This window comes from Canis lupus, chromosome 11 (assembly GCF_003254725.2).
Source record: "Canis lupus dingo isolate Sandy chromosome 11, ASM325472v2, whole genome shotgun sequence".
Classification (NCBI taxonomy): Eukaryota; Metazoa; Chordata; class Mammalia; order Carnivora; family Canidae; genus Canis; species Canis lupus.
Window position 1 is genome coordinate 26,628,629 of NC_064253.1, and position 24,101 is coordinate 26,652,729.

The 24,101-nt window shown below is 35.0% G+C and overlaps 1 protein-coding gene across 2 annotated transcripts in view; it reads left to right on the forward strand.

Annotated features, from left to right (window-relative positions):
• LOC112650819 (interleukin-33) overlaps positions 1–19,332 on the forward strand; it is a 56,580-nt gene extending 37,248 nt beyond the window's left edge. For both annotated transcript variants that reach the window (XM_035696654.2, XM_035696655.2), the window contains exons 2-8: positions 5,998–6,105; positions 12,098–12,223; positions 12,790–12,915; positions 14,104–14,211; positions 15,001–15,051; positions 15,922–16,019; positions 17,409–19,332. In XM_035696654.2, the coding sequence (XP_035552547.2) occupies positions 6,021–6,105; positions 12,098–12,223; positions 12,790–12,915; positions 14,104–14,211; positions 15,001–15,051; positions 15,922–16,019; positions 17,409–17,606 (792 nt within the window). In that variant the 5' untranslated portion in view covers positions 5,998–6,020 and the 3' untranslated portion in view covers positions 17,607–19,332. The remainder of the gene's footprint in view (positions 1–5,997; positions 6,106–12,097; positions 12,224–12,789; positions 12,916–14,103; positions 14,212–15,000; positions 15,052–15,921; positions 16,020–17,408) is intronic.
• The last annotated feature ends 4,769 nt before the right edge of the window (positions 19,333–24,101 follow it).

The window sequence follows — 24,101 nt, forward strand, 5'->3', positions numbered from 1 at the left end:
GATGACTGAGCCACCCAGGTGCCCCAAGATAAGCTTCATTTTTATTGTTGGTTTTTCTTCTTGATTATGTAGACCTGTCGTCTTTTGGAAGCATGTTTTTGGCTTCATGGCAGGATGAATATAAAGAAACACAATGGCATATTGCGAATAATGCTGCTGAAAACAATAAAAACAAAGAGAATATGAACTAAGTTTTCACCAGAAACAATGTAAACTAGAATACAATGGAACAGCATCTGAAAACACAAAAAATTCTTTAGAAATACATTTCTAATAGAAAACAGTTTGCAAAAAAAAAAAAAAAAAAAAAGAAGCAGCAGCAGCAGCAGCCAAGATAAAGATGTTACCAAACCAAACTTAAAATTCAATATTATAAATATAAAAATTCAGATGTTTCTATGCCATAGGAGGAGCAATCTTCCTTCTGCTGGGGGAGATAATATGGTGTTTCAACATCTTAATCAGCAACCACGCTGAGGCAAGGCTTGCTTTACAGTCTTGGCATAAGCTACACATCCACAGTTTCAACTAAGAGCCTTTTTGTATACTCGTGGGACCATTCCAACCACCAGTGATCCCAAAATCCATGTTTGCTTTCTAAGACTGCCGAAAATTCCACTATCCTGTTTACCTAAATTTTTAGCCTCCCCTGCGTTCAGCAAAATGCCAGTATTGAAGTACAACAAGCATCTGCCTTCTGCTCAGGTCATGATCCCAGGGTCCTGGGATTGGAGGCTCAAGTCAGGTTCCCTGCTCAGCAAGGGTCTGTTTCTCCCCTCTCCCCTCTGGCCCACTTGTGCTTTCTCTCTCTCTCAAATAAAATCCTTTAAAAAAAAAAAAATCTTGATAACCCAAGTTACCAGACAGAGGTTTTAGAATAGTATGATTAATATGCTCCAGAAAATAGATGAGAAGATGAATTTCAACTGAGAATTGGAATCTGTAATCACATGGAATCTGTGAAATCACTCTAGAACTAAAAATACGATATCTGAAAGTAAGAACTTCATTAAATTGGCTTAACAGTAGAAGATAGTAGTGAACTCAAAGGCAAGTCAGTGAAAAATATCCAAATTGTGAAACCTGGAAAAACTAGGAGAAACAACAGAAAAACTGTTGAACGTATGGGACCTGGTGAAGATACACATTACATCTATTTGTAGTTCCTGAAGAAGAGAAGGGTGAAACGATATTTGAAAATCATCCTACTTTTGAAATTTCTAGCTTTTAGCCCAGATTGAAGTCCTGTGAAACCCTAAGCAAGGATAAATACAAAGAAAACACAGCGGCATATTGCAGTAATGCTGCTGAAAACTCAGCTCATGTTCCTTTTGTTTTTATTAGAAATAATATAAGCTATAGAACACAATGGAACAGCATCTGGAACACTGCTAAAAAAACTCAGAGATGTTACCTGTTTTCATTAGAAATTTCTATCTTGGCTTCATTTTTGGTAATCAAACCATACCTAAGAAGTCATTCAGTACCACAGACTTGCCCTAAAATACTCAAGAGTTCTGTAGACAGAAAGAAGGTGATCTCAGATAGAAACATGGAAATACAGGAAGGAATGAAAGAACAGAGGAAGGATAACTATATGAGTAAGTACAGACAAGACTATTCACAACAGTAGTAAAGTTTGTGTAGAATAAAATGCATGACAACCAGGCAAAAGATGGGGGTTGAAAAATGAAGCTATGAAATTCTGACATCAAGGAAGTAGTGAATTAAACTTAGATTGATTTCTAGGGTTTATTACATGGTATATTCTCTAAAACCACTAAATTAAAATATATTAATAAAATTATTAAAATAAAATTTTAGTCATTAAAATTATGTAAATATTAAGCTATTAACAAATTAATAGGGTGAAATGGACTAATCAAAAAGCAGGCAGTTAAGGTAGTAAGAAACAAAAGGGTAGGTAAAATAGAAACGTAGCAAAAGAGTAGAATAAACCCAAATGTCAGCCATTTATATTAACTAAATGTGAGCTAGATATTACTGGTAAACACAAAAATCAACAGGATTAAAACAAAAACAAAACTCATATGCTGTTTATACAAAAGACTCCTTAAAATATGAAGTCACACAAGTTAATATTACAAGGATAGATGGAATTCCAGGTAGATGACAACAGCATAGGTTTTTAATCTCCCTGAATGTCCCTGTGCAAACATATAGGGCAACTAAAATATCTAATCCAAACCTCATGGGCAACATCTTTAACCATTCAGGATATTTATAGTATCCCCTACGAACATCAAAATAGCTGGTGGGATAATTAGCTGAAAACTACAAGACCAATGTGGTATCAGTACCTGTGCAAGAGGTAGGAAAGGGTAACTATAGGATATATGCTGGACCCAAGAACTCTGAAATAATAAAACTAGTTGAGCAACGGTTTGAGAAAGCAACTATGTGTAGCCATCTCTCAAGATGACCCCCAGTGATTCCTACTTCAAATATTCACACCGTACCCTCCCACATCTTTCTTTAGGGTTATTCTTGTGACCAGTAGAATATGGCAAGTGTTGGTTTACCACTTCAAGATTCAGTTATAAAAACATTGAAGCTTCCATTTGGGCTCTCCCAGATCATTTCTTTTGGGGAAGCCAGCTGCCGTGTTGTGAGGATTCATACATCCTGGTGGTCTTGCCCTATTTAAGCCATTAGATCTAGATATCGCAACTCTTGTCAACAGCATGACTGAAACTTTGCAAGATCTTGAGTGAGAACTACCCAGCTGTGCTACTCCCAAATACCCAATTCACAGAAACTATGAGGTAATTTTTGTCTTAAGCTGCTAGTTTTAGGATGACTCGTTATGTGACAGCAAAGACTAAAGCTAAAAGGGTATGCAGACCAGTTTAGATGAGTACAAGCAGTGTGCAGTAAGATTTTGAAAGGATTAGAGTCCAGCGAGCTCTCAAAATAATCTAGCTAAAACTATTCAGGACAAAGCTCCATACAGAAAACTACTGGAAATGCAATCCAAATTGACTAGAATAGGGACAATGAAGACAAAAGAAAAAAGATTTAGTTAAAAATAGGGAAGGGGAATAGAGCTAGGAGATTTCAAAAAGTAAGCTTCCATAGTACCCTTTTTTTAAAAAAAATAATTTGAGGCATAATTTACATGAAGCAATATGTAATATTTTAAGTGAATATTGGCAAGTGTATATAGCCCTATCACCACTACAATCAAGATAACATTTTCAATCATCTCGGGAAGTTCCTTCGGGTTTCGTTGGATTTCACCACTACCCATCAGCATTGGCCCCAGACAACTACTTACTTGCTTTTTTGTCAGATTAGATTTTAGCTACTATGGTTTTGAATACTTCTCAAAAAAATAACAATTAAAAAAAGTGAGTTCTATGGAACTTGGTAGCTGTGAACTAGTAGAGCTAAGTGAAATTATAACCCTCTAGGGGGTTCAAGAGATATGTAATTTTGACATCAGTGCCTTTTAAAATTATATTAAGTTAGAAGAAAAGGGAAAAAAAAAAGTAAGGATGTTATCCTCATTTCCTTCTAAGGAGAGTCTCCCAGAAAGACATGCATGAGTCGAGAAAGATGAACCAGGATTTTAAGTGTAGCTAAACTGGCCTTCAGATTAAGGCTGGAGACCCCATCATTACTTGGGAGAACTAGGGGAGCTGTTCTCATGGACACTTCCTGGGGAATGTTCTAGAGAATTAGCTTCAGGCCATCAAGATAATTGAAGAAAATTTGACCTAAAGAGTAGTGACAAAAAAAAAAGAGTAGTGACAAACATTAAAAAATATTTTTACATTTAGAAGTTAGGACTAAAGGAGGTATATAAAGGAGAAAGTATAGTATGTAAGGATTATATGATCTGACATCATAGATACAACTGTAAGATGGCAGAAATACACAAGAGAATTTAAAACTGTTTTAAGTAATCATGACAACTGGTAAGAATGTCCTGTGTGTAATGTAGGATAAGGCAAAGAAGTATTTGTAGCATTCTAATTTAGACATTCCTAGTGTCTTTGATAACTACTTTTTTCTAATTGGGGAGAAAGGAGAAACAGAGACATTAATTGTTTTTTAAAAAAGTATATTTGCCCTTTGGTCCTGAATTTGAACAAAATATTTGTGTGAACTCATGAAGTATTTGTACATATGTTCCTGTATATGTTTAAATTTTGTAGCTTCTGTCCACCTCAAAGTGATCAGCCCAGTTGCACTAAGTTTTTCTAGTGCCTGAAGTATTTTGAATATTATTTCCACCCAAAAGAAACTGGGCTTCCTTATAGATAGGACTCCAGGGTAGAGACAGAAAATGTGCAAGATGAACTTGGCACATCTTGTCTTAGGGATAACATGGAAACCCACAGGCTGCTAAGTTGTTAGAAAGATTGGGAGTCCACTGGAAGTTCCTATTGGTCAAAGATGGTTGGAACATCAACAAAGAAGATAACTATGTTGGATTGAAGCACCTCAAGTATGTATGTGAATTCTTAGTAATATAGAAGAAACTCATTGGTCACCTATATAGGAGGCTGTTTATTAAAGTTGCCAAAGAAAGCACTTAATCCATATTTTTTATTTAGAGGCTGTTTATTAAAGTTGCCAAAGAAAGCACTTAATCCATATTTTTTATATGATGTATCACTGAGTCACCAAATAATTGATGGGGTCAAGTTTCCTTTATGGAATTTTAGCAAATAAATGAGAAAGGAATGCTAGAACTAGAACATCAACACTTTTAAACCCCGGTGAATTAATCTTAGCATTGAGTATAGATAGCTGCTGTCATCATAGGAAAAGACAACTAAATAAACTGGGTGCTTCCTATAGAATAGACGTATAAATCACCAAAACATGAACCTGGATTTGATGAAACATTTCTAAATGCAAGGATTGGCAAAAGGGCCAGATAGTAGTTTTAACCTTTGACAGCCAAATGGTCTCCACTGTCACAACTACTCAACTCTGCCATTGTAGCAACAAAACCAACCATAGAGAATACATAAGTGAGTTAGGTGTAGCTATATTGCAGTAAAACTTTATTTAAAAAACAGGCAGTGGAACAGGGTTTTCAACCTCTACTCTGGATACAGCTATCAATTTACTGAAATACAAATACCAAAAAAATCTACTTAAATTATGCTTTGGGAATGCAAATACCAAAATCAAGATAAGACTTGACTGTCAGATAAAATATTGAGGCAACTCTATAGGACAAATGGTGATGGTTCTTCAGGTTGTAAAGAAAAAGCTAATGTGGGTAACACAGGCAAAGCTATATGATATGCTTAGGAAGACAGGTGGTAAGACTGAGGAAAATACTTTATATAAATATATAATATATATATATAAATATAATATATAAATACTTTATAGTGAGTTACTATCATTATTCTTTCTGATACTCAAATTGTGCCAAATTTGGCCAGTGAGAAACCCTTTAAGGGAGCTCCTGTGTCCTTTGGACACAAACTCACACATTTTTGAATGACTACTTTCTGGCATAACTGAATATTCCATATTTACTTCTACATTCTGAGCCCAGACCTAGCAAGTCCTGGTTCCCTTTACTGGAAAAATATTTAGAAATTAAGATATGGGCACACTAATATTGCTGATTCAGATTTAACATTACAGAGATTTTCCCTTGACTTCTTATATTTTATATTTGTATCCTGCAGTAAAAATTCTATAATATCAATACATCTACTTATTTGCTCCATCCTATAGTATAGCAAAAACATTCAGAATCCCAATATCAACAATACTACGAACAATAAGCCCACTAAGTGAAGTTTAAGAATTCCTTGTAGTTCTTTTTGTCCTCTGAATGTATTCTAATATGGATATACTTTCAGAAAACTATATTCAAATTTTACTGAAATAATTATTTTCTTTATGTGGCTATGTTATTAATGTTATTTTGAGTTAGTCACAGTTGTTTCTGTTTATTTTCAAATTGAGGCAATTGAACTAATATTACATTTTAATCCACAGAAGCTTCAACAACAAAGGCTAAAATGAAGTATTCAACCAGGAAAATCCCCCCAGCAAAGATGAACAGTTCAGCAGACAAGGCTTTGGTAAAATCTCCTAAGCTGAGAAGTAAGGATTTAAGCATTTCTTGGTTTACACACTATTTTTATCTGTTATCAAATTCTTATTATTCTGATGTTCATATATGCTACCTGATAATAGTGATAAACATACATAGCCCTTTACATCAATTCCTTCTCTCTACCCACCTCTTTCCAACTAATCTCAAAATCTTTTTCCTAGATTAACAAAATTTTAAACTGATCTTCATTCAACCAACATCTATTGTATATAAAATATACACCTTTGATGTATCAAACTGTGGTCTTGATTTGCAACTTCTGATAAAGGAGAGAATCAGAAGTGAAGATATTTGAAGAGGCATGAAGATATCCATGCTTCAAATAAAGCAGAATTGATCAAATGATGCTCGAGTCTATCCAATTGCAAACTCAAAGGAGTTGTAATAAATTGAAGGGTAAATAAAGTCAGGTAGTAGCCATAGCTTTAAGATGAAACGGCTATATCTTTGATCCTGAAAATTATCCTAGGGGACATCGGGGTGGCTCATTTGGTTAAGTGCCCTACTCTTGGTTTCTGCTCAAGTCATGATCTCAGTGTGGTGAGATCCAGTCCCACAACAACCTCTGCACTCAGCAGGAGTTGGTTTGAGATTTTCTTCCTCTGCCCCTTCCCCCACTCGAATGTGCCTACACACCATGTGCTCTCTCTTGTAAATAAATAAATCTTTAAAAATACATACCCTAGAAAAGAATTATGCAAATTTATACTCACATTTTTTTCATACAAAAGAGGGAACACAAAAGAAAGTAATGGAACCCTGGCCAAACTAGAGAGAAAAATAAAAGATGAGGAATGATGGCAGGGACTGGTATGCCTTTGTCCTTTGTTCTCTTCATTTCCTTGAACCTCTTTAAGGCTAGAAGAGAAAGCAATGTTAAAGAATATCATTTTCTGTCTTCTCTAAGGCTCTGGCCCACTCGTGCTGGTTTTAGTAACCAGGGAAAACATTCATTTGACTATGGTTTTTGCATGGCCAGAAAATCACAGTTAAGTTAGTCCTTTTATTTGTGTCTGAGTCAAAATGCTGTGTATAGAAGCAGTGACTCAGTGGAACTGACTCTGTGTCTTCAAATTCCCTCTGCCCTCCCCCAACCTGTCATGTGCATGCCCTCTCTCTCTCTTTTTTCTTTTTAAAGATTTTATTTGTTTGACAGAGAGAGAGAAAGAGCACAAGTAGGCAGAGTGGCAGGAAGAGGGAGAGAGAGAGAAGCAGGCTCCCAGTTGAGCAGGGAGTGCAATGCAGGGGCTCCATCCCAGGATCCTGGGATCATGACCTGAGCAAAAAGCAGACACTTAACCAACTGAGCCTTCTAGGGGCCCCATGCTCTTTCTCTCTTATAAACAAAGAAAAAAAGAAAATAAAGAATGAAAGAAGAAGAGAGAAAGAAAGAGAGAAAGAAAGAAAGAAAGAAAGAAAGAAAGAAAGAAAGAAGAAAGAAAGAAAGAAAGAAGAAAGAAGAAAGAAAGAAAGAAAGAAAGAAAGAAAGAAAGAAGAAAGAAAGAAAGAAAGAAAGAAAGAAAGAAAGAAAGAAAGAAGAAAGAAAAGAAAGAAAGAAAGAAAAGAAAGAAAGAGAAAGAAAGAAAGAAGAAAGAAAGAAAGAAAGAAAGAAAGAAAGAAAGAAAGAAAGAAGAAAGAAAGAAAGAAAGAAACATGAGGGAGCAGGCTGGAGTTTATGTCAGAGTTGCAAACATTAAAATGTAACCCCTCCTTTAAGGGTGCTATGGCCCTAACAGCTCATTTATACCATTTAAAAAGTGATAAAGATAATCCCCAAACCATTTATATAGCTTTGGAATGCAGCACATTTTTTTCATTGTCTCTTAGCAGATCTTCTTTTCCAAAGATGCTGGCTCAGTTTAACACTAAGATTGTCATTATTTAGATACTCTTGGCCAAAATTTCCAGATATCTACAAAGTGTGTGGCAGGTATGAACCAGTTCTCAAAATTCAAGGTACAAGCAACGTCATATCTTATTTTTCTAAATGAACTGCTCTGAGCCCCCAAGCAACAAAGCAAGAAAGCTTGTTTTAGTTCCTTCTCCTAACTTTGGGCTAGCAGGATCTGACACAATCACAACATCACAAAACCCAATATCCACCCACTAGAGGTACACATACAAACAGGTTCCATATCAGTCTGGGTCATCACCAGAGTATTTCACCTCTAGTGCCAACAAGGTACAAGACTTAATGAGCTAGAGAAAAGCCCCTCCCCAAATTCATTCTCTTCCCAGTTTCCAGGAAGCTGCTCCCAGAGTCAGGGCATTTTTCTCTGCTACTTTAAGTCCTCTACATCCATCAACCCTTTCCCTGCCCTGATAATCCAGCTTCCTTAGGGATCTAGTCAGAATTTACAATATGGAGGCCTTGGGACAGATCCATCCAGCAGAAACATTTTATTTGGCCTTAACACTATTATTGTTGTTTTTTAATTGAAGGAATTTTAAAATTAGAAGACTGTGTGTAAAAATCTGAATCTCTTGAAAAACCTGAAAACCTAGCAACACTGGGCACATATCCCTACATGGCAATAATTGCATGCAAAATGAGTAGAGGTCACACCCGTTAATTTGGGTCTGTCCATGGAATATCTTCTGTTACAGTGAAAGAGCTTCAACTTTATTCTATGGACAGTAAGAAATCATAGAAAACATTCAGTTGCGGAATAACAAGATATTTTTAGAGAGATCACATTGATGTTGGTGTAAAGATGAAGTGAGGGAGCAAGAATAGAAAAAACTGGTTAGAGGTCTGCTGCATTCATCTAAGGGACTGAAGATGAGGGCCTGACCTAAGAGAACAGATTGGAAAGTAAGGATTAAATGTCAGATACATTCAGAAAGTGAAATCAATAAGATTTAATGACAGATCAAATAAATTGAAGGATGGACAGAGAGGTAAAAATAGATGATTCTCAGCTTTCAGGATGACCTAAGAATTGGGCAGACAATGGTAGAAAGTGGTACTTTTTCAAGATAGGAATTCGGGAAGGATATATATAGTAAGTAGAGAAAAATAAAGATTTTTTTTATTATGAGTATATTTGAATGGGGGTAAATGTAGGTCATTTAGGTAGAGAGGTCCAGAATTCTGAACGCTCTCCACAGATAGATACAGAGATGCCTCAAGCTAACTGAAGTCAAAATACCCTGTGAAGAAAAAGCAATAGACACAAGCCTCAAGAGAGAGACCAAAGGTAGACTTACAGTTTGGAGAGCCATCAGCATATTAGGGGTGACAGAAGTCATTGGAGCAGGCAGCATTGCCCAGAAAGAAAGTCTTGAGTAGGGGAAGAGGCAAAGGACAAATACTGAGGAGCACAAACATTTTAGGAGGAGTCAGACAAGGAAAAACTAACAGAGAAAGAGAAATGGATGATCAGAGAAAAACAAGAACCTAAGAAGACTGGTGACATGACAATAGGGGAAGAAGAGTTTTAAAGAAATATGTGGTTCCCAAAGTCAAATGCCACAGATAAATCAAGGGTAGTAAGCAGTGAGAAGAAACCTTGGTGAAATAGGTGTTTGGGGAAGAAATGAAAGATGAGTGATTCACTTAGGTTGTTCCCATCAGCCACAGTCTGGCTCTTTCAGTGGAAGAACTACAGGAAGATTTCCAGGCCCCTTCCCATTTACTCACCAGAATTACGTGAGGGATTTCATCATGCTGTGGTGATGATGAAATTACTCATGAGAATTTCCTTACAAGCCATGCTAAGACACTGCCCTCAGACATCAGGCAAGATATAGACATAGGAAGTGACAACAGCCCTTACATAAGCTTGAGTTGACCCTCTGACCCCAGCAGAGCACTCTCTCCCACAGAGTCCCCAAGGCCATGCCAGCTTTGTGCTTCCCATCTGAGAACACAACCCTCACATCACACTTTCAGCTTCCCCAAACACCAAAGTATACCTTCTTCCAAATTCCCCAATGTTAAGTAGCTTCAATACTTCAAATGTAATCACGCCTCAATATAGTATACCCAGTGTTTGTCCCACTAGATGCTAGCCCCTACATTAATATCTTTAGCCCCTCTCTACTTCTATGCCCATAATGCTTCCTCAGTATCATGACCCTTACTTCTAACTACCCAAGGCCCACATCCTGCTCTCCAGAGAGTCCATTCTCAATATTAGACATGCCTGTCAGTCATGTCCCAGGGGATTCTGACTATAACATAAAGATAAGCATAAAAGGAATGAGCATCCTTACAATATCACCTTATGCCCTTTGGGCCTGGAGAGACGATGTGTTACAGTTAATAAAGTATTATATTAGATTACTTACCAGGAGACCAAATTCAATGTTGGCTCAGGCCTAGCTTTATAAATTATCTTTGCAATTGTAAAAGCACTACATAAATATGAAATACTATAGTTGATATTTATAAGCTGTAATGCAATGTTGGGAAGTTTCAGGATAAATGTGAGTAAAATTAAGGGGTCTTGCCCTGTTCAGACAGTTGAAGATACTTAAAGGTAGATGCCCATCTGAACTGGAGGCAAGATAGCTATTATTTTGAATTATCTATAAGAGAGGTTAACTCTACTTAACCTTGAAAAGCATATCAGGAAAGCAAATCTTTTAGAGAATTAGAAAAAAAATCATAGAATGAATCTCAAAGTCACAAGTAACTATTTTCATTTTCTGAACTACTGTGAATAATTGAAATTTGGCTCTATTGTACAAATTGCTTGATAATTCACTTACTTTGTTAAAAGTTGAGGTGCCATGACTCAAGTGTTACAATTTTCTTTTCTGTTTCACTATGAAAGGCCTTTTATGAATTCCCAAGTAATAAATTTAATTTTTTGTTTGAGACTTTTTCTTTGACTGAATAAGTATTACTAAATAGGTGATTAAATTTTTAACTGATTTAACTTGGATTTATTTGTATTATGTCAGTTCCTAAATACAGGAACTGTACTGTATTGCAGTACAGCATTTTCTTTTCTTAGGTGGAAGGATGGAAAGAGTAGCTTTAATATTAGACATACTTGAGTCAAAACTTCTCACCAAACCTGTAATCTTGGGCAAGTGTCATGACTACTAAGAGCCTTAGATCATCATCTGCAAAATAGGAAGAATAATAACTTCCTTGTAATATTAGTGTAAAGGATTAAGTGAAATAGTATATAAAATTACTAGCACAGTGCTTGGCCCACCGTGGACACACTAACATTTGACAAGGGAGCCAAGAATACTCAAAGGAGAAAAGATAGTCTTTTCGATAAATTGTGCTGAGAAAACTGGATATTCACATGTAAAAGAACTCACAAAAACTCACCTGAAATGGATTAAAGACTTAAATGTAAGACCTGAAACCATGAAACTCCTAGGAGTTTAGGGGAAAAGGCTCCTTTCCTCCTGTTTAACATGGACCAATTATTTTTAATATCAATAAACTCTAGAGACTATAGCTATCCCTGTAAAATTATTAAAAGTGTATTCCAGATAAGTAAAAAAGATTATAGATTTCATATGGTCATATAAGTTCCCCCGCAGACAAAGAATGATATATGTTGGATGTAGATCCACACTCCCTTATACAGAATTCTGAAAACCAAAATTTTTCTAAAGACCTAATTTTTCATAACTTATTTGGTAATAAAATATGATCTGAACTTATTATATTTGACAGTTAAATTCTGACCTGAACCAACATGAAATGTTTATTTCACCTTATGTAAATGTTCCTATATTTCACTATAAAATCAGTATTAATTTTTTATGATGTGAGTACTGCCCTAATCCCTGTTGGGAGTATGACATATATAACAGCATATACTCTACATGACAATTCTAAAATCTAAAAAAACTGTGAATTTTGAAACACAACTGGCCCCAAGGTTTCTGATAAGATACTGCAGACCTTTAGTTGATTTCCTGGTTTGGTATGCTCAGGATTTGTATAAGGATAAAAGGATAAAAATGGATGGAGTGAAACAGTCTCAAAAATTTTCAATTGTTTAGAATCCCAACAGAAGCCTGAAGGAGTTTGCCAGATGTACTTTATGCAACTGCGTTCTGGCCTTATCATAGAAAAGACATCCTGTTACTTTAGGAAAGAAATCACCAAAAGGTATTCACCAAGAACAGGTAAGGGGAAACTATACATTTCCTGGTATTTCTTCAGTATGTTAATGGGCATCTATTTGCCTTTATTTCCAACATTTTGGATATATAATTTTTCCCTTGAGCAAATTTTCCTTCTGAAAAAAAGTAAGGATATTGAACTATTTTTTAGCCATTTTCAATAGGACATATAAAGAGTTTTTTTTATATAAAGAGTTTTTATAGCATGGGAGAAATGGGTATGTTCTAATATTAAGTGAAAATAGAGCATATAAAATTATAAATATATATACAGTATTTTTAAGAGATTTTTTTCATTTAAAGGAATTAAACTAAAATGTTAATAGCAGTTATTTTTTGGGGTGTTGAGACCATGGGTAACTAGCTTTCTTCCACCTGGATTCCAATGGGTATGCCCCACTGGGGTTTTAAGTGTGCAGGAGGCATTGATCACTTCAGACTGTGGAGAGGCTATAGTCCTGGGGTCAGTCCTAGCAAGTATCTTTGACTGGGAATCCTCAAAGAGGTGTAAAGAGGTTTGGGCAGAGTGGGAACTGACAGTCCACTCCTACTCTCCCCCTGTCCTGTAGCTGAAAAGTGCAGAAAGCAATGTCTGGTATTCACTGCCTGTCATCAGCAGCTGAACAAAGATTTCACCTCTGATGTCCCTATGTTACAGAAATGTTTTGGAAGAGCTAATGTTCCAAGTATCCAAGGTATGACTGCTGATAGGGGTGGTGTGGGTGTGAGGAGGGAGATAGACACAGGACCACAGCAAGTGCTCCTCTAGGAAGCAGCTCCATGTCTATGCTTATTTGTGTAACAGAAACTTCTGCCTATTTGCTGCCCACATACCCACTTAGTGGTATTCAAACTAGGTACAAAGTAGCTGCCCTGACAATGAATGTACACTTTAGTTGGCCCTCTATCATTATTTTGAAATGCTTGTTATGTATTGGAATCTCATATACATTATTCCTGGGGAAAATATATTATCCTTTGGGGTCGGGGAGGGGGGGCAACCATATCCCCCCCGCAACCTCATCATTTTGACACTAAAAGAAAATGAAGAACTATTATGTTTTTTAAAATATAATTTCAACTCTTAAATATTCTAAATAATTGTTAAAATGGCTTTAAGTTGTATTACCTACTTGTGCAAATAAAGTCCAAATTGATGTGACCATCAAGAAGTGAAGAGATCATTAATTTGACTAGGAATTGCACATTGCTATTTCAAGCATAATCCTGTTACAAATGTCTTAAGCTCTAAAAAGCATACTCAAGTTTCTCATTAAGTATTTTTAAATCATTTTACTTTAGAATTTCATATACAGACTCAATATTTAACATGCTTCTGTTTTGTATATTATTTTTCCTAGCATAATTCTATAAAATAGAGAAAATATAATTTTTTTCTCCAGGACCAACATAGGTAGTACCTAATTCTACACCAGTTTATCCCAGCATGCCATAGAAATATTATCATTTTCTATGTGTGCTGGGACATTTTTTAAAAAGTTAGGAATACTGCTATTTAGCCAGAGGACAGACACACCCTCCAGAACTGTAAGAAGCAAAAAAGCAGAGGCTTCCTCAGGCAAAGTCTTGTCTACTTTCTCTCCACCAAATCCTCCCATAAGCACACAAATATGACTTATACCTACGATTTTCAAGCAAGAGACTACCGTCTTTAATCCCATTCAAGTGGCACACCTTACCCTTTGAGCTACATTAAGCTTGTGCCAAAGGCTTTTATCTATCCAACAGTGGTGAGCAAAGTGCAGCTCAAATTGGAAAGAAAAAAAAAGCCTTTAAGGAAGTATTTCCTTTTAATTGTGAAAGATTGTTCATGGGAACAAGTCTTTTTGAATTTTTAATGACAAGCTTTTCCCTTGTTACAGAATATTCTGCTTCTCTGAGCACATACAATGATCAATCTATTACTTTCGTTTTTGAGGATGGAAGTTATGAGATCTATGTAGAAGACTTGAGAAAAGGCCAAGAGAAAGGTAGAATATTTCCTTTTGTCTATAATGATATAATGATGACTAATAAAGTAAAAAATAAATTTACCAAGGGGTGCTTGGGTGGCCCAGTTTAAGCTTCTGACTCTCGATTTCAACTCAGGTCATTGATCTCAGGGTCTTGAGATCAAGCCTCACATCAGGCTTGTGCTGGGCGTGAAGCCTACTTAAGATTCTCTCTCCCTCTCCCTTGGCCCCTGTCCCTCCAGCTCCACCCCACCCCACTCTCTTTCTCTCTTAATAATAATAATAAAATAATAATAATAATAATAAATTTACCAAACCATAAACATTGGCTTACCTCAGATATGGCAAATAGATTTAATGCTGTCTACTAACTCCAATGAATTGGCAGCAAATGCCTAAATACCACTAAGTTGAGGAGGATTCAGAAGCTTAGTCAGGGTTTTATAGGGAAGAATGCTGATATTGAGAAGTGGTATTTGTTGTAAAAGATGGAAGGAGAGACAGCACATATTTGCTATTGTTAAATTACCTACTAGATCTTTCTAGCCTTATCAATATCACCAAAGTACAACCTCAAGTAAAGGAATATACCAGTGCTATAAACAATATGCTAAATATTTTAATAATGACTGTGTTAGAGAATTTATCAGAGCATACTTATACATTTTTGAGACCTTAAAATCACAAAAGTTTTGCTTTTATTGTTATATAATAAAATAAGGTATTTTCTGAAGTTATATGTATGTTGAAATTGAAACCTTTTGATAAAATTGTCTCATCAAAGGGATTTTATGCATTCTCTTTCAGATAAGGTGTTATTCCGTTATTATGATTCCCAATCCCCCTCACATGAAACAGGTAATTTGGAGGGCTGGGTAGCTGTAGTGCTTGAATTCTTGAATTTGAGGTAAGGACAAATCCAAAAATCCTCCACGAAAAAGGAAAGCAGCCTCAAAAGGTTCTCTCCAGCCCACATTCATGGTAAAATCTTAGATTCTTAGAGGATTTATTCCCTCCCATTGATTGTGCAGTTTAATAATTAGGATAAAGGTTTACATTTAAAAGAGATCCAGAATAATTTTGGCTCAAGCTACAAAAATTTTATTTCTATCTTAGCCAGGACTGGAATGGCAGTTTTGCTCAACAGATTGTCCAGCAACTAACCCTGCTCCTTCTCTTTGACTCTGCCAATACCTACATGGTTCAAGATTACTTGCTACCATGGCAATGTCCAATCTGCAGGACAGAGGAAGACAGATGCATGAGTTCTCTTTCCCATAAAGGATAAAACCTTGAAGTTGCACCTGACACTTCCATTCACCTCATCTTGGTCAAAACTTAGTCACATTGCTACACTTAGTTACAAGAAAACAGACTGAGAAATGTTCTATTATACAAGGAGGGTAGATGGATATTGGGAGACAACTATCAGTGGCTTTACATGCAGACAGAGAAGCTGACACCCAGACAAATACCCAATAGAATCACAGTTCTACGATCAGAAAGGATATAAGAAAATTAAGGAGCTTAAAATTACCCCCAAATTGTCCAATGACTCTTTGATTTCATTTGGGTACAAATACTTCTAAAGGATATGTTGGGTAATGAAGCAATTATTTTCCATCATATTTTGAACTCTTTTCCTAGGTGTTAAATTTATTTAAATTAAAGTGAGTTAATTCTTAACTTTATAGTTTACATTTTTAATTATTTTTTTTTAATTGCAAGGTGATGATGTTGATGGCCAGACGTTATTGGTAAACCTGAGTCCTACAAAAGATAAAGATTTTTTGCTGCATGCCAACAACGAGGAACATTCTGTGGAGGTAATAGAAATATGCATTTAACTGCCGTAACTTATTCCACACATTTGTACAGATTTGCGTATTCAGAATATTTCAAAGAAGTTTTGTTTGTGTATTATATGTAAAACACAGTAAGTTACTACTAATAACTTGCTTCTGGAGTAGGGAAGGGAAGGAAATGGCATATATAGCCTTGCTACTGAAAGTCTGGTCTCTGCCAGCAGTGCAGCATCACCTGGGAGTTTGTTAGATATGCAGAATTTCAGGCTTCCTCACAACTGAATCAGAATCAGCATTTAAACAAACCTCCAAGGGATTCATATGCAAGTTAAAGTTTGAGAAGCATTGCTATATAGAATTATCTCAAATCCTCTTTATTTGACTTGAGGAACAACTTTGTTCTTCCAGGAAGTATTTCTTGGTAAAATATAGTTTTCTTAGGCAAATTCAAAAATAATTTTACATTCTGAGCCTGCTAAAGGGAAAGTCATAAACATTTCCATATGCCGATATTTACAACGAAAGCATAACAATCACATTCTAATCATAGGATTCACTGCATAGTCTTTTTCAGCTAGTAAGTCACAGTGTAATATTGGTCATGATGAAAAATTATAAACATCTTCAGAAACAAACAAGCCAAAGATAGGGACCAGGAAAAAAACATAAGACTATAATACAGATGACAAATGACATAAATACAAAATTATAAATCTAACTAATACAGCCAGCTAAAGTATTAACATAAACACTGGATGGTAACCAGCATCTCCCTTAATAAACATTCCTAAATGTATATAACAGTTGGACATATATAACTACTCAATAATAAGAGCTGACCCCATACAGAGCTCTATTACATGCCAATTACTGTACTAAATGTTTTACATGCAGTTTCCTTTCATTCTTGTAGTAATTCTATAATGGAGTTGTTGTACTGTTCAAATATTACAGTATAACAAACCATCCCCAAAACTTATCAACCTAAAATAATGATCACTTATATCATTCACATATCTGCTGGTAAGTTGGAGGTTGACTAATCTAGAAAACTGATTAGACTAAAAAAATTGAGGTTTGAGAAGTAAAGCAATGTGCATGTCTCAGAGATAGTACATGGCAAAAGTTTCACACAAATCCTGAGCTGCTGCATCCAAATCCAGTCATTCTAAGCTATAATGTTTCTCAAGGTATACTGATTATCAGGGAATCAAATCAAATCACCCCCCTCCACTTCAGCCCTCCCTACTCATTTCTTCCTTCTCTACCACTCCCATCCCCTACTTAGTAAGTAGTCTTGCCAAAGATACTAAGTTATAATAATTCCCCTTTAGTTTCTAATACAGGGAAGTAAGGTTGACTTTGGACTTCCCACTTACATACCGATTGCTTTCTTTCTTGTTTCCTCAGCTACAAAAATGTGAAAACCAATTGCCAGACCAGGCCTTCTTCCTCCTTCATAGGAAGTCTTCTGAATGTGTTTCATTCGAATGTAAGAACAATCCTGGAGTGTTTATAGGAGTAAAGGATAACCACCTTGCTTTAATTAAAGTAGGAGACCAAACTAAGGATTCATATATAGAGAAAACCATATTTAAGCTCTCTTAAATTTAATGGGATGAAAAAAGTTGTCAATCCTGGGTTGGGTAGCCCAGATAGCTACTGCTGAAGAAAGAATAAGAGATAAAGAGATAGACAACATTTAAGGGAAATAAAGAGTACTTAGTATGCTATGGAATGTTTTTCTTATTATGTGTAAAATATATTTTTATAATCCTTCAGTTCTGTTTTTTATTACCCTTGTCTCACTACATATTCAATAGTGTATTATTAAGGAGACCTCAGAAAATATACAACCTGACTTTTACTTTTTTCTACTTGCTGTCAAGAAAGAGCTTAATATCTAATTAAGCTCTGCTGAGACCTCTGGGGACAAGGAAGGGCCTTAATCCAAGTTTCATTTTAGACAAGGATTTCAAAAAGCCACATAGAGACATAATTTTCCCTGGTTCCAAACAAGTTCAAACAGTAGAGCTGTTGGTGAAAAGACAATCAGCTCTACTTAGACTGAACATTTCACAAATGGAATAAAACACCAAATTTGTTTGAAGATGCCCAAAATTTCAGATACTTACACATGTAGGCAGATAATATAAATATGTGAAATGACAGAGACAATTGAAAAAATTAAGAAAAATAAATCCTGTATTTGTAAAGTAAATAATTTTACCTCTAATTGTTTCATTTTTAAAATGCTGATTTTTATAGATGGAGTTAAATTTAGCAAGACATTCTTACATTAGGAAGTAAAATAAATTTTATCTCAGACATATAATTGAAATCATTGGGAATATCTCACAAACTAAAACATTATTTTAAAGCACTGAGACACAACATACCTTAAGACATCCAAGTACCATGGGATCCAAGTACCATGGTGAGGCCACAAGTTCCCTTATCTACTAGAACCTAGATTGGACACAGCATTAACATTACAATTTTAATAACTGGCTATCCCTTATGTTCATTGTATACTGTCTTTCTGACTCTATGCTCCAGGGATCTGTAACTTGATATACATGTCACCCTGCACAAAATTTCTTATAATCCTTTCTTACCATGTGTACAAGTGTTTTTCTTGTCCACCTTCCTGATTAGTCTGTTTACTATGGAATATTTATTGACTTTTCTTCCTTCATTTCTTTTGACCAACTCTGTTCTTGATATACATTTTGTGCCCCGTGAGCTTCATTCCATATCACCTGACCTCTGGACACCAACATATTTTTCTATTTTGTCTCTCTGATGTAGAATTTCACATAAGCCTATTGATGGGAATATTTTTTATTAAACATCTTTGTATTTTACATTACTAAGGTAGTAAAATTTATTCTCAACCATATATGATTTTTCAACTACTAAAGGAATAATTTTTGCTTATTTTAAGTCTTAAATTCTACTATAACTTTTTCATAGGCTTAACATTGACAATAAGTGATAAACTAGTAACAGAATACTTATGAAATACAACTGTTTCTGAAAGTGTTGGCTTTTTAATTCTAATTTGTTGAGATCTATTGGATATAATGATGGTGGAACATAAGATTAGAAAGGCTGAGAATTACTGAGTGAGGGTAAACAATTGTAAACAACATAGCTTTCATTACATTGTCAGTTTTATTATGAAGACAAAAATAAAAGCAGAATATATATCACCTTCTCTGAAAAACACTAAATGTTGACCATATGCATCTGTATGATATACTCGAAATGATTTGTTTTAAGTAACTAAATATATTAATTACATTAAATTCTCAAGTTGTATTTTTTAAAAGTATGTGAGGCCATGATGATTTTATCATAAAATAACTATTCTGAAATTTTTAAGTCAAAGCAATCTTACCTTAATCCACTGATGTTGGTATCTGGGGTAGGTCATTTGTCTGGTGATTAAAAACTAAATAAGATATTCCAAAGAAGAGATTGTGTCTTTTTCACCTTTGTACTCCCAGTGCCCATCATAAGTGGCCAGCACAAAGGAGCTATTCAGCCACTTGTACCTGAGATCAAACAGTCAATATACACCTGCAAAAGGAACTTTAACCTGACTTCTGACTCAGTTAGGTATCTTTCAACCTGAGTATTTGATTTCTCATGTTCAATTTTCCTTTTTAAAAAAATACTTTCCACCATCACTATGAGGAGTATTATTTGATTAAAATATTCAAATGTATGGTGGATTTTTGTGACTTACTTTCATGTGTTTTGATGGCCCATAACACACACATTCCTGGAAGGAATTTGTTCATTTCATTGTATCAGAAATAACAATAATGTCAAAACTTACATTTCCCTCATTTTTATATATATTTCTTAGATTTTTATGCCTTTATTGGATACCTTGAAATACTACCAAGAAAATTTTATTTGAATGAATAATATGGCTTGGAATTGGAAAAGAAAAGTAAGATTTGAAATTCAAGGAATTTTGAAAAAAGTTGCTATTTAGAATGCAAAAGCTTGATTAAAGCTAAAAATAATTGACTTATAACCCCCACATCTGCAAAACAAAACAAATCAAAAAACAAAAACAATTTCAACCCTTGTGCCTCATGCCAAGAAATTGTATGATAGATAAAGGAATCTTAAGCTAGGGTACTCAAGTGGAGATTGGGCCAGGCTTGTCCCAAAATTCCTTCCCCCCATCTTACAATGACCTGTATAGCTCAGAAATCTTGTCCTCTAGCAGTTGCTCCTTAAACACATGCCATGTATTTTGGACTTTGCTAAGTACTACGAAAGCACCAGAAAAACAAAACAAAACAAAAACTAAACTATGCTCCTTGTCTACATGGGACTTAAAACCTGTACCATTTGTGTACTAAAACTCCAACTCTGCAGTACACAGTTGCCAAAGGTCAGAGACACCAATGTGAGTTTCTCATTTGAGAATGACATAGGACTGAATACTCAATCCCCATATCCTAGTACCCACCTTGGTCTGTTCATATATCCATTCTCAAGCTCATGTTAAATAGGTTCCCTCTGCAGGTCCCAGGCAAAAGGGGATCAATTCACTTACTACAAATTCCTTAATAGTCATGGTTGGGGTTAGAGGGCTTAGGAATCTGAGAAACAGATGCAAGAGATAAAAGTTAAAGCCAATTGGTAGAGTTAGAATCAATGAGGTGCTTCCTGTTGAGATGCCAAGATGATGAAATATTTGTCCACGTCCAATTACAGTCCCTAGCCCATAAGTTACTCCCATAAAGAGAATACATGAATCACTACCCAGCATATTAAAAATATAGGTTTGTCTCTTGCACTGTTGGTGAGAATGCAAAGTGGTGCAGCCACTCTGGATAACAGTGTGGAGGTTCCTCAAAAAGTTGAAAATAGAATTAAATCCAACAATTGCCCTACTAGGTATTTACCCAAAGGATACAAAAATACAGATTTGAAGGGGTACATGCAACTTGATGTTTATAGCAGCATTATCAACAATAGCCAAACTATAGAGAGACCCTAATGTTCACTGACTGCTGAATGGATAAAGAAGAGGTGTTAAATATATATATAGGAATATTACTCAGCTATCAAAAAAAAAAGAAATCTTACATTTGCAATGATGTGGATGGATCTAGTGTGTATTATGTTAACTGAAATAAATCAGTCTAAGAAAGACAAGTATCATATGATCTCACTCATATGTGGAATTTAATGAAGAGAACACATGAACATATGGGAATGGGGGAAAGAAAAAAAGAAAGAGGGAAACAAACCATATGATATTCTTAATGATAGAGAACAAACTGAGGGTTGATGAAGGCAGGTGTGTGGGGGATGGGCTAGATGGGTGATGGGTGTTAAAGAGGGCACTGAGTGTTGTATGTAAATGATGAATCATTGAATTTTACCCCTGAAACCAATACTGCACTGTATGTTAACTAAAATTTAATAAAAATTTAAAATAAATAAAGAGATTATCCTGGCTTATCAGAATGGAGTGAATGCAATCACAAAGATCCTTTAAATGTGGGAAAAGAAGGCAAAAGAGTCAGTCACTTTATGATGTGAGAGAGATTTGACTAGTCATCACTGGCTTGGAAGATGGAAAGTCACCGTGAGACCAAAACTGGGGACAGCCTCTATCTAGCAGTTGGAAAAAACAAAAAGTGAAAAAGAAAAAATTCTTCTCTAAAATATTAAAATATCTAGAACTTATTCAATTATGTTTTAAAATCTCTGTGATGTGGTATTGATGAAGGAATGGACAGATATACAAATTAGATAGAAAAACGTTATATAGTCTCAAATGCATGTGCAAATTTAGTATATGATAAAGATGACATCTCAGTTAAGCATGGAAAAGGATATCTTTGTAATGGAGATATTGGGTTAATTGGATATCCATAAGGACAAAAATAAAATTATGTTCATGTATCACACTGATACTGATACTAAGAGAAAGAGATCTAAATATAAAAAGTGAAATGATGGAAAAATCTTCTAATATTTGTTAATAGTAGAAGCCCTTGCTAACTATGACTCAAATTCCAGATGCAGTTAATAAAAATATTGTTAAACTGATCATATGTATCTTTAAATCAAAAGTAAAATGTTACACGAGAAAAATAATTGCAATTATACCATGAACAGTTATGTGTTTAATATATAGTTTCTTAAAAATAGAGAAACAGCCAATAACCCTACAGGAAAAAAAAAAAAAAGGACAAGATACGGACAAGTCACAGAAAAAAGGTGCAAATGGCCCTTATTTCAATTCTATTTCTAGAAATCACTTGTAAAGACACAATTTTCTGCCTATACTACCCAAAGCAATCTATACATTTAGTGCAATCCTTATTAAAATACCAATAGCATTTTTCACAGAACTAAAATAATCCTAAAATTTGTGTGGAACTACAGAGACCCTAAATAGATAAAGCAATCTTGAAAAAGGAAAGTGAAGCTGGAGGCATCACAATTCAACACTTCAGGTTATATTATAAAGCTGTAGTCATCAAAACAGTATGGTAATGATGCAAAAATAGGTACATAGATCAACAGAACAGAATAGAAAATCTAGATATGAACCCATAATTATATAGTGAATTAATCTTTGACAAAGAAGAAAGAATATCCAATGTGAAAAAGACAGTCTTTTCAACAAATGGCGTTGGGAAAACTAGATAGGAACATGCAAAAGAATGAAATTAAACTATTTCTTACACCATAAACAAAAATAAATTCAGAATGGAATAAAGACTTACATGTGAAACTAGATACCATAAAAATCCTAGAAGAGAACACAGGCAGTAATTTCTCTGACATAGTCCATAGAAACTTCTTTCTAGATATGTCTCCTGAAGGAAAGCAGAAAAAAAAAAAAGGCAAAAATAAACTACTGGAACTACATTAATATAAAGAGCTTCTACATAGCAAAGAAAACAATCAACAAAACTAAAAGGTAACCTACGGATTGGGAAAATATATTTGCAAATGACATATCAAATAAAGAGTTAGTATCCAAAATATATAAAGAACTTATAAAACTCAACAGTGAAAAATCAAATAATCCAACTAAAAAATGGGCCAGAAGACATGAACAAACATTTCTCCAAAGAAGACATATGGATGGACAACAGATACATGAAAAGGTTCTCATCATTACTTATCATCAGGGAAATGTAAATCAAAACTACAATGAGACACTTTATGCCTGTCAAAATGGCTAAAATCAACAACACAAGAAACAATAGGTTTCGGCAAGGATATAGAGAATGGGGAACCCTTTTGCATTGTTGGTGGGAATGCACACTGGTGCAGCTATTCTGGAAAACAGTATAGAGCTTCCTCAAAAAGTTAAAAATAGAACCACCCTACAAACCAGCAATCACACTACTGGGTATTTACCCAAATAATACAAAAACATTAATTCAAAGGGATATATGCATACCTATATTTATGGCAGCATTAGTTACAATAGCCAAGATATGGAAGCAACCCAAATGTCCATTGATTGATGAATGGATGAAGAGGATGTGATACACACACACACACACATTGGAATATTATTCATCCATAAAAAAGAATGAAATCTTGTCATTTGCAACATAGACGGAGCTAGAGAGTTTAAAGCTAAGCAAAATATGTCAGTCAGAGAAAGACAAATACCATATGATTTCACTCATATATGGACTTTAAGAAACAAAACAAATAAGCAAAGAGGAAAAAAAGAAACAAACCAACCAACAGACTCTTAAGTACAGAGAACAAACTGATGGTTACCAAAAAGGGGGGGAGTGAGTGAAATAGGAGATGAGGAGTAAGTAGTGCACTTGTAATGAGCACCAACTAATTAAAATAAAAACTTAAAAAATAAAGACACATTTTTAAATACAAGAAAAGATGTATTTCAACAGAAAACTATTGAAAGAACTAATAATAATTAGGAAATGGTTGGAAAATCCAGGGCCTATCAACATAAAGTATTATACGACCATATGAAAAAAGTGGACTAGTGCCTGTGCCTGGTGCCTCACTCTTAGTTTTGGCTCAGGTCATGATCTTAGGGTCAGGAGATCGAGCCCTATGTTGGGC